Source organism: Dendrobates tinctorius, unplaced genomic scaffold, assembly GCF_039654945.1.
Source record: "Dendrobates tinctorius isolate UK_male_01 unplaced genomic scaffold, ASM3965494v1 ptg000055l, whole genome shotgun sequence".
Taxonomy (NCBI): domain Eukaryota; kingdom Metazoa; phylum Chordata; class Amphibia; order Anura; family Dendrobatidae; genus Dendrobates; species Dendrobates tinctorius.
The window spans coordinates 2,326,632-2,338,965 of NW_027361723.1; the positions used below are offsets into that span (position 1 = coordinate 2,326,632).

Genomic DNA, 12,334 nt, shown 5'->3' on the forward strand with positions numbered 1-12,334 from the left:
ACCCATCATACATATCCTCCGTCCCATGCCCATATACCCATCATACATATTCGCCATCCCATAGTTGAGTGCCCATATACCCATCACACATACTTCATCTCATAGTCCAATGCCCATATACCCATCATACATATCCTCCATCCCATAGTCCCGTGCCCATATACCCATCCTCCATCCCATAGTCCCGTGCCCATCACACATCCTCCATCCCATAGTCCCATGCCCATATACCCATCATACATATCCTCCATCCCATAGTCCAGTGCCCATATACCCATCACACATCTTCCATCTCATGGTCAACCATTATGACATAATGAGCGGCGGGGCTTGCAACCTATGATGACATCAGCATCGCCATGGCAACCATTGTGACATAATGAGGGGTGGGGCTTGATACGCACACACTTTCCCCATTATGTAGATAGGGGCATTATGACATCATAATGAGGGGCGGGGCTTGACGCACACACATTTTCCCCAGTATGTAGTTAGGGGCAAAATTGTTTTGTGAACTGGAACGCGCGGGGTTAAAATTTCGCCTCACAACATAGCCTATGACGCTCTCGAGGTCCAGACGTGTGACTGTGCCAAATTTTGTGGCTGTAGCTGCGACGGTGCGGATGCCTATCCCGGACATACACACACTTGAGCTTTATATATCAGATATATACTGTATGTCGCTTGGGTTTAAACCTGTCATTGGGCTCCATTATATGTCCATTTTATAAGCCTGCGAGAAAATCTCGGCAAACGGATGCCATACGGATGATTACATGCGCAAAATATGCGGCCACACCTTGACAACGGATGACATACGGAACACTATTCGGGGACCATTTCTGCGTATTACGACCGTACAATACAGTCCATATTTTTATACGTTGTGTGACCCCAGCCTTAGTCTCTTTCACCACTATGCAGTGTAGCTTCACATATGGCAGTCATCATATGGTCACCTGAGCTGTTTGACATAGTGATAATATTAAAGGGCCTGTCACACTAAGCGATATCGCTGTGTGTGATACTTACCTACAACCCGCTCCCCCGCTGGTTATCGCTGATCGCGCGAGAACGTCCAGGACTGTTTCTCGCCGTCAGCTTCCTGCGGCGCTTCCTGTGGAGACGAGTGTGGAGCCGGGCGGGAGGACGTCAGGACGTCAGGATCGCCGCGTCTGACAGGTAAGTAGCGACCCCCGTCCCCAGCGATGTCGCTGGTGAGATCTGCCTGTGTGGCAGCTCACTAGCGACCACTTAGCGATGCACCAGCGATCCTGACCGCGTCATATTGCTGGTCGGGATCGCTGGTGCATCGTTAAGTGTGACAGCACCTTTAAGGAAGAAAAAGAATATAATATAGGAAACTACCAAGAAGATAAAAATAATTTATTACAGTACACAACACTTCTGACAAATGTGTAAAGTGCCAGTTTGGGGACTGGTTTAAAAAAACAAACAAGGACAACTTTGTAGCAAATCACAATAAGGGACGTGTGAGGAGATATTGTAGGAGGGCGCGATATGAGATGTGTGAGGAGATATTGTAGGAGGGTGCGATATGAGATGTGTGAGGAGATATTGTAGGAGGGTGCGATATGAGATGTGTGAGGAGATATTGTAGGAGGGCGCGATATGAGATGTGTGAGGAGATATTGTAGGAGGGCGCGATATGAGATGTGTGAGGAGATATTGTAGGAGGGCGCGATATGAGATGTGTGAGGAGATATTGTAGGAGGGCGCGATATGAGATGTGTGAGGAGATATTGTAGGAGGGCGCGATATGAGATGTGTGAGGAGATATTGTAGGAGGGCGCGATATGAGATGTGTGAGGAGATATTGTAGGAGGGCGCGATATGAGATGTGTGAGGAGATATTGTAGGAGGGCGCCATATGAGATGTGTGAGGAGATATTGTAGGAGGGCGCGATATGAGATGTGTGAGGAGATATTGTAGGAGGGCGCGATATGAGATGTGTGAGGAGATATTGTAGGAGGGCGCGATATGAGATGTGTGAGGAGATATTGTAGGAGGGCGCGATATGAGATGTGTGAGGAGATATTGTAGGAGGGCGAGATATGAGATGTGTGAGGAGATATTGTAGGAGGGCGCGATATGAGATGTGTGAGGAGATATTGTAGGAGGGCGCGATATGAGATGTGTGAGGAGATATTGTAGGAGGGCGCGATATGAGATGTGTGAGGAGATATTGTAGGAGGGCGCGATATGAGATGTGTGAGGAGATATTGTAGGAGGGCGCGATATGAGATGTGTGAGGAGATATTGTAGGAGGGCGCGATATGAGATGTGTGAGGAGATATTGTAGGAGGGCGCGATATGAGATGTGTGAGGAGATATTGTAGGAGGGCGCGATATGAGATGTGTGAGGAGATATTGTAGGAGGGCGCGATATGAGATGTGTGAGATATTGTAGGAGGGCGCGATATGAGATGTGTGAGGAGATATTGTAGGAGGGCGCGATATGAGATGTGTGAGGAGATATTGTAGGAGGGCGCGATATGAGATGTGTGAGGAGATATTGTAGGAGGGCGCGATATGAGATGTGTGAGGAGATATTGTAGGAGGGCGCGATATGAGACATGTGAGGAGATATTGTAGGAGGACACCATATGGGACATGTGAGGAGATATTGTAGGAGGGCGCGATATGAGATGTATGAGGAGATATTGTTTGAGGACGCGATATGGGACATGTGAGGAGATATTGTAGGAGGACACAATATGGGACATGTGAGGAGATATTGTAGGAGGACACCATATGGGACATGTGAGGAGATATTGTAGGAGCGCGCGATATGGGACATGTGAGGAGATATTGTAGGAGACGCGATATGGGACGTGTGCAGAGATATTGAAGGAGGACACAATATGGGACATGTGAGGAGATATTGTAGGAGGACACAATATGGGACGTGGGCAGAGATATTGTAGGAGGACACAATATGGGACATGTGAGGAGATATTGTAGGAGGACAATATGGGACGTGGGCAGAGATATTGTAGGAGGACACAATATGGGACATGTGAGGAGATATTGTAGGAGGGCGTGATATGGGACATGTGCAGAGATATTGTAGGAGGACTCAATATGGGACATGTGCAGAGATATTATAGGAGGACACAATATGGGACATGTGAGGAGATATTGTAGGAGGGCGTGATATGGGACATGTGCAGAGATATTGTAGGAGGACTCAATATGGGACATGTGCAGAGATATTATAGGAGGACACAATATGGGACATGTGAGGAGATATTGTAGGAGGGCGTGATATGGGACATGTGCAGAGATATTGTAGGAGGACTCAATATGGGACATGTGCAGAGATATTATAGGAGGACACAATATGGGACATGTGAGGAGATATTGTAGGAGACGCGATATGGGACGTGTGCAGAGATATTGTAGGAGGACACAATATGGGACATGTGAGGAGATATTGTAGGGCGCGATATGGGACATGTGCAGAGATATTGTAGAGGGCGTGATATGGGACATGTGGAGATATTTTAGGAAGGTTGCAATATGGGATGTGTGGCAATATTGTAGGAGGGTGTAATATGGGACATGTGTGGAGATATTGTAGGAGGGTGCGATATGGGACATGTGTGGAGATATTGTAGGTGTGTGCAATATGGGACGTGTGAGAAGATACTGTAGGAGGGTGCGATATGGGACGTGTACGGAGATATTGTAGGATGGCGCAATATGGGACGTGTGAGATGATATTGCAAAAGGGTGTGATTTCGGACTTGTGAAGAGCTGATACTGTGTGAGTGTGTGATCTGGACGTGCAATTAAATATTGCATGATCTGGGCCATGTGAGGATATAATGTATGAAGGAGTCAATCTGGGACACATGAGATTATATTGTATGACTTCGCCATCAGGGACATGTGATGATATAATGGAGGGTGAAATTTGGAATATGTGAGGAGAGGATACTGTAGGAGGGCACAATCTGTGACCCACTAGAAGATTTTATATGACCATGCCATTTGGGACATGTAATATGATAATGTAGGATGGTGAGATCTCTGCCATGTGAGGAGATAATATCCTGTACACCAAGATATTACCTCAGAGACCTGGGATATTAACCGTGCACAAATATTAGAGGAAACAAATATTACTTCATAAATCTTGAGATATTACCTCAGAGATGAGAATTTTCTTCATAGACTGAAATATTACCTCACAGATCTGACATATTACCTCACAGATATGAGATATTACCTCACAGATCTGAGATATTACCTCACAGATATGAGATATTACCTCACAGATCTCACATTTTACCTCACAGATCTGAGATATTACCTCACAGATCTCACATTTTACCTCACAGATCTGAGATATTACCTCACAGATCTCACATTTTACCTCACAGATCTGAGATATTACCTCACAGATCTCACATTTTACCTCACAGATCTGAGATATTACCACACTGATCTGACATATTACTTCACAGAACTAAGACATTACCACAGACTGAGATATTACCTCACATGTTAGATATTACCTCAGACTGAGGTATTACCTCACAGATGAGATATTACTTCACAAATCTGAGATATTACCTCACAGACTGAGACGTTACTCTACTGATGTGCAATATTACCACACAGACCAAGATATTATTCCACAGATCATATATTACTTTACTTACCAATGATACCCACCGGCCATGATAATATCCCACACATATAAGATATTATCCCACAGACCTAGTCACACGTCTGGCTGAATAGACAATTGTAAGGCTGACATGACCATACAGATACAGACTCCAGCCCATATTGCCTGTTACAGTATTTCAACCTGGTCATACATTTTTAATCACTGGGTGACGAACAACAAATTATAGGCGAACGATCTTTTGTCTAACATTTGTCTGTAAAAATCAAACATGGCCGACTTAATTTCAAGCAATGACGATCTGTGATCAGTCAACTAAACCGATCATTCATTTTGATAGAAATTGATCATTAGGATGTTATCCTATAGACTTAAGGCCCCCATACAAATGAAAGTTTCTGAAAATGAACAATTTCAACCAAAAAGATGGTTCGTTGGGTAGAAACCTAAAAGCGAACGATTGTTTTAGCCAACAGTCATCAGCCGGGGTTGATTTTTTTTTTTTTCAAACTGAAATCTTTTGTTTGAAGAATATTCCCAGAAGGATTGTCCGTTCGTGGCCTTGGGTGACATGTAAGGCCAGGCTGAAAGACTAGAACAAGCAAGATGGACTAATGTGTATGTCTGCATCAGTGTATGGGGGCCTTTAAGTATGGCCCCTCACATCAGATATTTTACCTCTGGGATCTAGCTATCAAATATCTCAACAATTATTTCATTGGCTCCCAGATTTTTTATAATGACTTTAAAATATAAAAAAAAAGTTAAAACATTTCCCGCATAAAATGTTATGACAAAAATATCCGTGTGGACAAAACACACCATAATGCGGAAGTTTAGATTGCAGGTAAACAGGTCAACCTGGCAAAATGAAGTGCAATATTTCCTGAGGAGCCACTAGGACACCAGGATGCATATCACTGCGGAGCATACATCATATATATCTATAGTCTACCTACGAATATGTTTCAAATCTATGATGCCCGCTAATACCATCAATTAGAAGCTGCCATAGTTAGGGCCTTTGGTTTCAGATTTAATTTGCTGAAGACGTTGCGTCATGACGATTAATGAACGCAACTGCGCTTTTGCTATAGGGGCCACATTCTGTGGCTCCTGGGCTTCAAACCATCGTAACGCAGTCTCCAACCCCTGGACAGCCTCGGCCATTGATGGGTTTAGGTCATGCTCTATGTCATCATCTTCACTGGCATCTTCATTGTCACAAGCATTGTCTGTGGTTCGCCTCTCTAATGATTCCTCTATGGCCAGGATGGGGTCATCAATGTGCACCCACTCCGTGACATCCTCTGGGGCTAAATGTTTGTAAACCAGAGTGACCAGGTGGGTCAAGTCTGAGAAGATCTTGTTATAGTCATCTCCAACTGTGTCCGCCATGGCGCTGCTTTCGAAAGCAGCTTTGAAACCATAGAGCCAACATTTCTCGATACTTCCGGCCTGTATCATGCCCCACGCCTGGCCAGTAAGGAAGATCATGTCTTTCAACAGAAAGGACTTGAGGAAATCTGAAGGAGAACCCTCGGCAGACAGAACCATCCGCAGGAGCTCCCGCTTGTAGAGGAGTTTGAAGGACGAGATGACTCCGTGGTCCATGGATGGGACCTTGATTCTAGTGTTTTTCGAAAGGAACAACACTCGCACACTTCCATCAGGGGTCTGAAGCTCCTTACTGGGAGGGCTTCCAGGACACTGGTTGACAAGGAGGACAGCTTTCTGTTGGAGAGAGCACCGTCTCAAATAACGCTTTACCCTGGGTACAAACTCATAAAAAAACCATTGTCGGAGTAGATCTAGAGTCAGCCGTGCGGTTTTACAGAAACTGTAGGTGGCTGGCAATCTGTCATGATTTTGGTTTCGAAGACTTGGTGGAGCCCGCAGCTTTCCAACAACCAATGGTCTCAGCTTGTGATTGCCTGTAAGGTTGGCGGCCAAGAGAATGGTCAGGCTATCCTTCACTTTATGGTAGCGCCCCGTGTTATCTGTTACCACATTTTGTGTTTGGTCTGGAAGGAGCTTCCAATATAATCCAGTAATGTTGGCGTTGTAGATCTGTTCATCTCCATAGCCGCCATCATTCACCGGTGTCTCAGGTTCTTCTTCTTGGTAGACCAGAACCGGGTCAATATCTGTTGGCCTCATTTTTGGTTCGCCATATATGTGCTGACTGGAGATACCGTGTCTTTTCTGCCAGCGCCAAAACCAGCCATGGCTTGCCTTAAAGGTGCAGTCCTCTCCGTAGATCTGCTTGGCAAACATCTCGGCCTGGGCTTGGATTATCGGCCCAGTCAGAGGAATGCCCTGTTGTCGTAAAGTGAGGAACCACGAGTATACGGCACGGTCAATTTCTTCATCGTTGGCGAGGCGCATTTTCTTCCGCTGCGTCCCCACGTCCCCGCCAAGCTGGTCCAGAAACCATCGCAGCTTCTGTTCGTCCTTCAGCCACCCTCGTAGGGTTCCCCCCGGCACCCCGAAATCTCTGGAGACGCTGGCTTGGCGCTCGCCATTCTTAACTCTCTCTATGGCCTCCAGCTTGTCTTTAATGGAGTACGCCTTACGAAATGCCATCTTCACCAGGGTCTGTGTGCCCTCTGCATCGCCCAGGATCTGCTGTCCCTGGCACGACATGGTGATAGCTGTGGGCACAGAGGAAACGAAGGTCACTCAGTCCGTCTGCTCACGCCATGCCGTAAGTTTGCTGCCATGTTGATGGGGTGCCAGGCTGTGCCCGCTGCCTTGTCACAGATGCCCCAGCTGTGATGACAGAGCCCTGTCTCTCTGCTGTGTGCTCTTTTGTCTGACCCCTCCTCACCTCCAGAGCCCAAACTCTGTCCGTGTCCAGGCAGGAAGAGACACAAATACCCCCACGCATGCGCGCCGTGTAAAGAACGCTGCCGGGCACATTACGCATGCGCTCGAGTTCCAGCTGTCACCTTCTGTCATAGTAGTACACATCTGTCATAGTAGTACACATGCGCAGAACCACACGTCTATACTGCGTCTGCGATGAGTCTACCTTAAGGACTCAACCATCCCAGTCATGGAACTAAATAGCGAACTGAGGTAAAATCACCCGCTCAGTAATTGGTAGGCGCCCTGGATACATGACGTGAGCGGAGTGATGCCAGTAACGTGCCAAGCTGGTAGTGACGGTTGGATTAGAAGCCGTTTTCCTCTCTCCTGTTCCCACCCTAGATTGTATAGTGGTACGGTCCTGCCCTGGTTACTAGAGCTGGCAGGTCACGTGCTGCCCTCCTTCCCTCCCGCGCTCTCTCCTGACACGGCAGCGGCTGCAGCGTGAGTACCGGGCCGGGCTCGGGGGGCTGCTGGCCGGTGGGAGGGCGGGGCCGAGTCCTTAACCGGAGGGTCTTCCAGACTGCACTGAGCATAAACTACCGGCTGAGGAGGAAGGAGAGACCGAGGAGGCGGATGGCCGGGCCTATATACAGAGCGTGTGTGTATGAAGCCGGCTGTGGAGGGGATGGCCGGGCCTATATACAGAGCGTGTGTGTATGAAGCCGGCTGTGGAGGGGGATGGCCGGGCCTATATACAGAGCGTGTGTGTATGAAGCCGGCTGTGGAGGGGGATGGCCGGGCCTATATACAGAGCGTGTGTGTATGAAGCCGGCTGTGAAGGGGGATGGCTGGGCCTATATACAGAGCGTGTGTGTATGAAGCCGGCTGTGGAGGGGATGGCCGGGCCTATATACAGAGCGTGTGTGTATGAAGCCGGCTGTGGAGGGGGATGGCTGGGCCTATATACAGAGCGTGTGTGTATGAAGCCGGCTGTGAAGAGGAATGGCCGGGCCTATATACAGAGCGTGTGTGTATGAAGCCGGCTGTGGAGGGGGATGGCCGGGCCTATATACAGAGCGTGTGTGTATGAAGCCGGCTGTGAAGGGGGATGGCCGGGCCTATATACAGAGCGTGTGTGTATGAAGCCGGCTGTGAAGAGGAATGGCCGGGCCTATATACAGAGCGTGTGTGTATGAAGCCGGCTGTGGAGGGGATGGCCGGGCCTATATACAGAGCGTGTGTGTATGAAGCCGGCTGTGGAGGGGGATGGCTGGGCCTATATACAGAGCGTGTGTGTATGAAGCCGGCTGTGAAGAGGGATGGCCGGGCCTATATACAGAGCGTGTGTGTATGAAGCCGGCTGTGAAGAGGAATGGCCGGGCCTATATACAGAGCGTGTGTGTATGAAGCCGGCTGTGAAGAGGAATGGCCGGGCCTATATACAGAGCGTGTGTGTATGAAGCCGGCTGTGAAGAGGAATGGCCGGGCCTATATACAGAGCGTGTGTGTATGAAGCCGGCTGTGGAGGGGGATGGCCGGGCCTATATACAGAGCGTGTGTGTATGAAGCCGACTGTGAAGAGGAATGGCCGGGCCTATATACAGAGCGTGTGTGTATGAAGCCGGCTGTGGAGGGGGATGGCCGGGCCTATATACAGAGCGTGTGTGTATGAAGCCGACTGTGAAGGGGATGGCCGGGCCTATATACAGAGCGTGTGTGTATGAAGCCGGCTGTGGAGGGGATGGCCGGGCCTATATACAGAGCGTGTGTGTATGAAGCCGGCTGTGGAGGGGGATGGCCGGGCCTATATACAGAGCGTGTGTGTATGAAGCCGGCTGTGGAGGGGGATGGCCGGGCCTATACACAGAGCGTGTGTGTATGAAGCCGGCTGTGGAGGGGATGGCCGGGCCTATATACAGAGCGTGTGTGTATGAAGCCGGCTGTGGAGGGGGATGGCCGGGCCTATATACAGAGCGTGTGTGTATGAAGCCGGCTGTGGAGTGGGATGGCCGGGCCTATATACAGAGCGTGTGTGTATGAAGCCGGCTGTGAAGGGGATGGCCGGGCCTATATACAGAGCGTGTGTGTATGAAGCCGGCTGTGGAGGGGGATGGCCGGGCCTATATACAGAGCGTGTGTGTATGAAGCCGACTGTGAAGGGGATGGCCGGGCCTATATACAGAGCGTGTGTGTATGAAGCCGGCTGTGGAGGGGGATGGCCGGGCCTATATACAGAGCGTGTGTGTATGAAGCCGGCTGTGGAGGGGGATGGCCGGGCCTATATACAGAGCGTGTGTGTATGAAGCCGGCTGTGAAGAGGAATGGCCGGGCCTATATACAGAGCGTGTGTGTATGAAGCCGGCTGTGGAGGGGGATGGCCGGGCCTATATACAGAGCGTGTGTGTATGAAGCCGGCTGTGGAGGGGGATGGCCGGGCCTATATACAGAGCGTGTGTGTATGAAGCCGGCTGTGAAGGGGATGGCTGGGCCTATATACAGAGCGTGTGTGTATGAAGCCGGCTGTGGAGGGGGATGGCCGGGCCTATATACAAAGCGTGTGTGTATGAAGCCGGCTGTGAAGGGGATGGCTGGGCCTATATACAGAGCGTGTGTGTATGAAGCCGGTTGTGGAGAGGATGGCCGGGCCTATATACAGAGCGTGTGTGTATGAAGCCGGCTGTGGAGGGGATGGCCGGGCCTATATACAGAGCGTGTGTGTATGAAGCCGGCTGTGAAGAGGAATGGCCGGGCCTATATACAGAGCGTGTGTGTATGAAGCCGACTGTGGAGGGGATGGCCGGGCCTATATACAGAGCGTGTGTGTATGAAGCCGGCTGTGAAGAGGAATGGCCGGGCCTATATACAGAGCGTGTGTGTATGAAGCCGGCTGTGAAGGGGATGGCCGGGCCTATATACAGAGCGTGTGTGTATGAAGCCGACTGTGAAGAGGAATGGCCGGGCCTATATACAGAGCGTGTGTGTATGAAGCCGACTGTGGAGGGGATGGCCGGGCCTATATACAGAGCGTGTGTGTATGAAGCCGGCTGTGGAGGGGGATGGCCGGGCCTATATACAGAGCGTGTGTGTATGAAGCCGGCTGTGGAGGGGGATGGCTGGGCCTATATACAGAGCGTGTGTGTATGAAGCCGGCTGTGGAGGGGATGGCCGGGCCTATATACAGAGCGTGTGTGTATGAAGCCGGCTGTGAAGAGGAATGGCCGGGCCTATATACAGAGCGTGTGTGTATGAAGCCGGCTGTGGAGGGGGATGGCTGGGCCTATATACAGAGCGTGTGTGTATGAAGCCGGCTGTGGAGGGGATGGCCGGGCCTATATACAGAGCGTGTGTGTATGAAGCCGGCTGTGAAGAGGAATGGCCGGGCCTATATACAGAGCGTGTGTGTATGAAGCCGACTGTGAAGGGGATGGCCGGGCCTATATACAGAGCGTGTGTGTATGAAGCCGGCTGTGGAGGGGGATGGCCGGGCCTATATACAGAGCGTGTGTGTATGAAGCCGGCTGTGGAGGGGGATGACCGGGCCTATATACAGAGCGTGTGTGTAGGAAGCCGGCTGTGAAGAGGAATGGCCGGGCCTATATACAGAGCGTGTGTGTATGAAGCCGACTGAAGAGGAATGGCCGGGCCTATATACAGAGCGTGTGTGTATGAAGCCGGCTGTGAAGGGGATGGCCGGGCCTATATACAGAGCGTGTGTGTATGAAGCCGGCTGTGGAGGGGGATGGCCGGGCCTATATACAGAGCGTGTGTGTATGAAGCCGGCTGTGGAGGGGGATGGCCGGGCCTATATACAGAGCGTGTGTGTATGAAGCCGGCTGTGGAGGGGGATGGCCGGGCCTATATACAGAGCGTGTGTGTATGAAGCCGGCTGTGAAGAGGAATGGCCGGGCCTATATACAGAGCGTGTGTGTATGAAGCCGACTGTGAAGAGGAATGGCCGGGCCTATATACAGAGCGTGTGTGTGTGAAGCCGACTGTGGAGGGGATGGCCGGGCCTATATACAGAGCGTGTGTGTATGAAGCCGGCTGTGGAGGGGGATGGCCGGGCCTATATACAGAGCGTGTGTGTATGAAGCCGGCTGTGGAGGGGGATGGCTGGGCCTATATACAGAGCGTGTGTGTATGAAGCCGGCTGTGGAGGGGATGGCCGGGCCTATATACAGAGCGTGTGTGTATGAAGCCGGCTGTGAAGAGGAATGGCCGGGCCTATATACAGAGCGTGTGTGTATGAAGCCGGCTGTGGAGGGGGATGGCTGGGCCTATATACAGAGCGTGTGTGTATGAAGCCGGCTGTGGAGGGGATGGCCGGGCCTATATACAGAGCGTGTGTGTATGAAGCCGGCTGTGAAGAGGAATGGCCGGGCCTATATACAGAGCGTGTGTGTATGAAGCCGACTGTGAAGGGGATGGCCGGGCCTATATACAGAGCGTGTGTGTATGAAGCCGGCTGTGGAGGGGGATGGCCGGGCCTATATACAGAGCGTGTGTGTATGAAGCCGGCTGTGGAGGGGGATGACCGGGCCTATATACAGAGCGTGTGTGTATGAAGCCGGCTGTGAAGAGGAATGGCCGGGCCTATATACAGAGCGTGTGTGTATGAAGCCGACTGTGAAGAGGAATGGCCGGGCCTATATACAGAGCGTGTGTGTATGAAGCCGGCTGTGAAGGGGATGGCCGGGCCTATATACAGAGCGTGTGTGTATGAAGCCGGCTGTGGAGGGGGATGGCCGGGCCTATATACAGAGCGTGTGTGTATGAAGCCGGCTGTGAAGAGGAATGGCCGGGCCTATATACAGAGCGTGTGTGTATGAAGTCGGCTGTGAAGAGGAATGGCCGGGCCT

General features: G+C 50.6%; 2 protein-coding genes across 8 annotated transcripts in view; one reads left to right on the top strand and one right to left on the bottom strand.

The window, feature by feature from the left end:
• Positions 1–1,371: 1,371 nt before the first annotated feature.
• On the bottom strand, positions 1,372–7,739 carry TIGD5 (tigger transposable element derived 5). The gene has a single exon (XM_073577284.1). The coding sequence runs from the start codon at positions 7,305–7,307 to the stop codon at positions 5,661–5,663; it is 1,647 nt and encodes a 548-aa protein (XP_073433385.1). The 5' UTR covers positions 7,308–7,739; the 3' UTR covers positions 1,372–5,660.
• Positions 7,740–7,819: 80 nt separating this feature from the next.
• Positions 7,820–12,334, top strand: part of EEF1D (eukaryotic translation elongation factor 1 delta) — a 31,694-nt gene continuing 27,179 nt past the window's right edge. For 2 of the 7 annotated variants that reach the window (XM_073577275.1, XM_073577278.1), the window contains exon 1: positions 7,882–7,976. The gene's annotated coding sequence lies outside the window, so the exon portion shown is untranslated. Of the gene's footprint in view, positions 7,977–12,334 lie in introns of all 7 variants that reach the window. The other 5 variants (XM_073577277.1, XM_073577279.1, XM_073577280.1 and 2 more) reach the window with 4 other exon arrangements.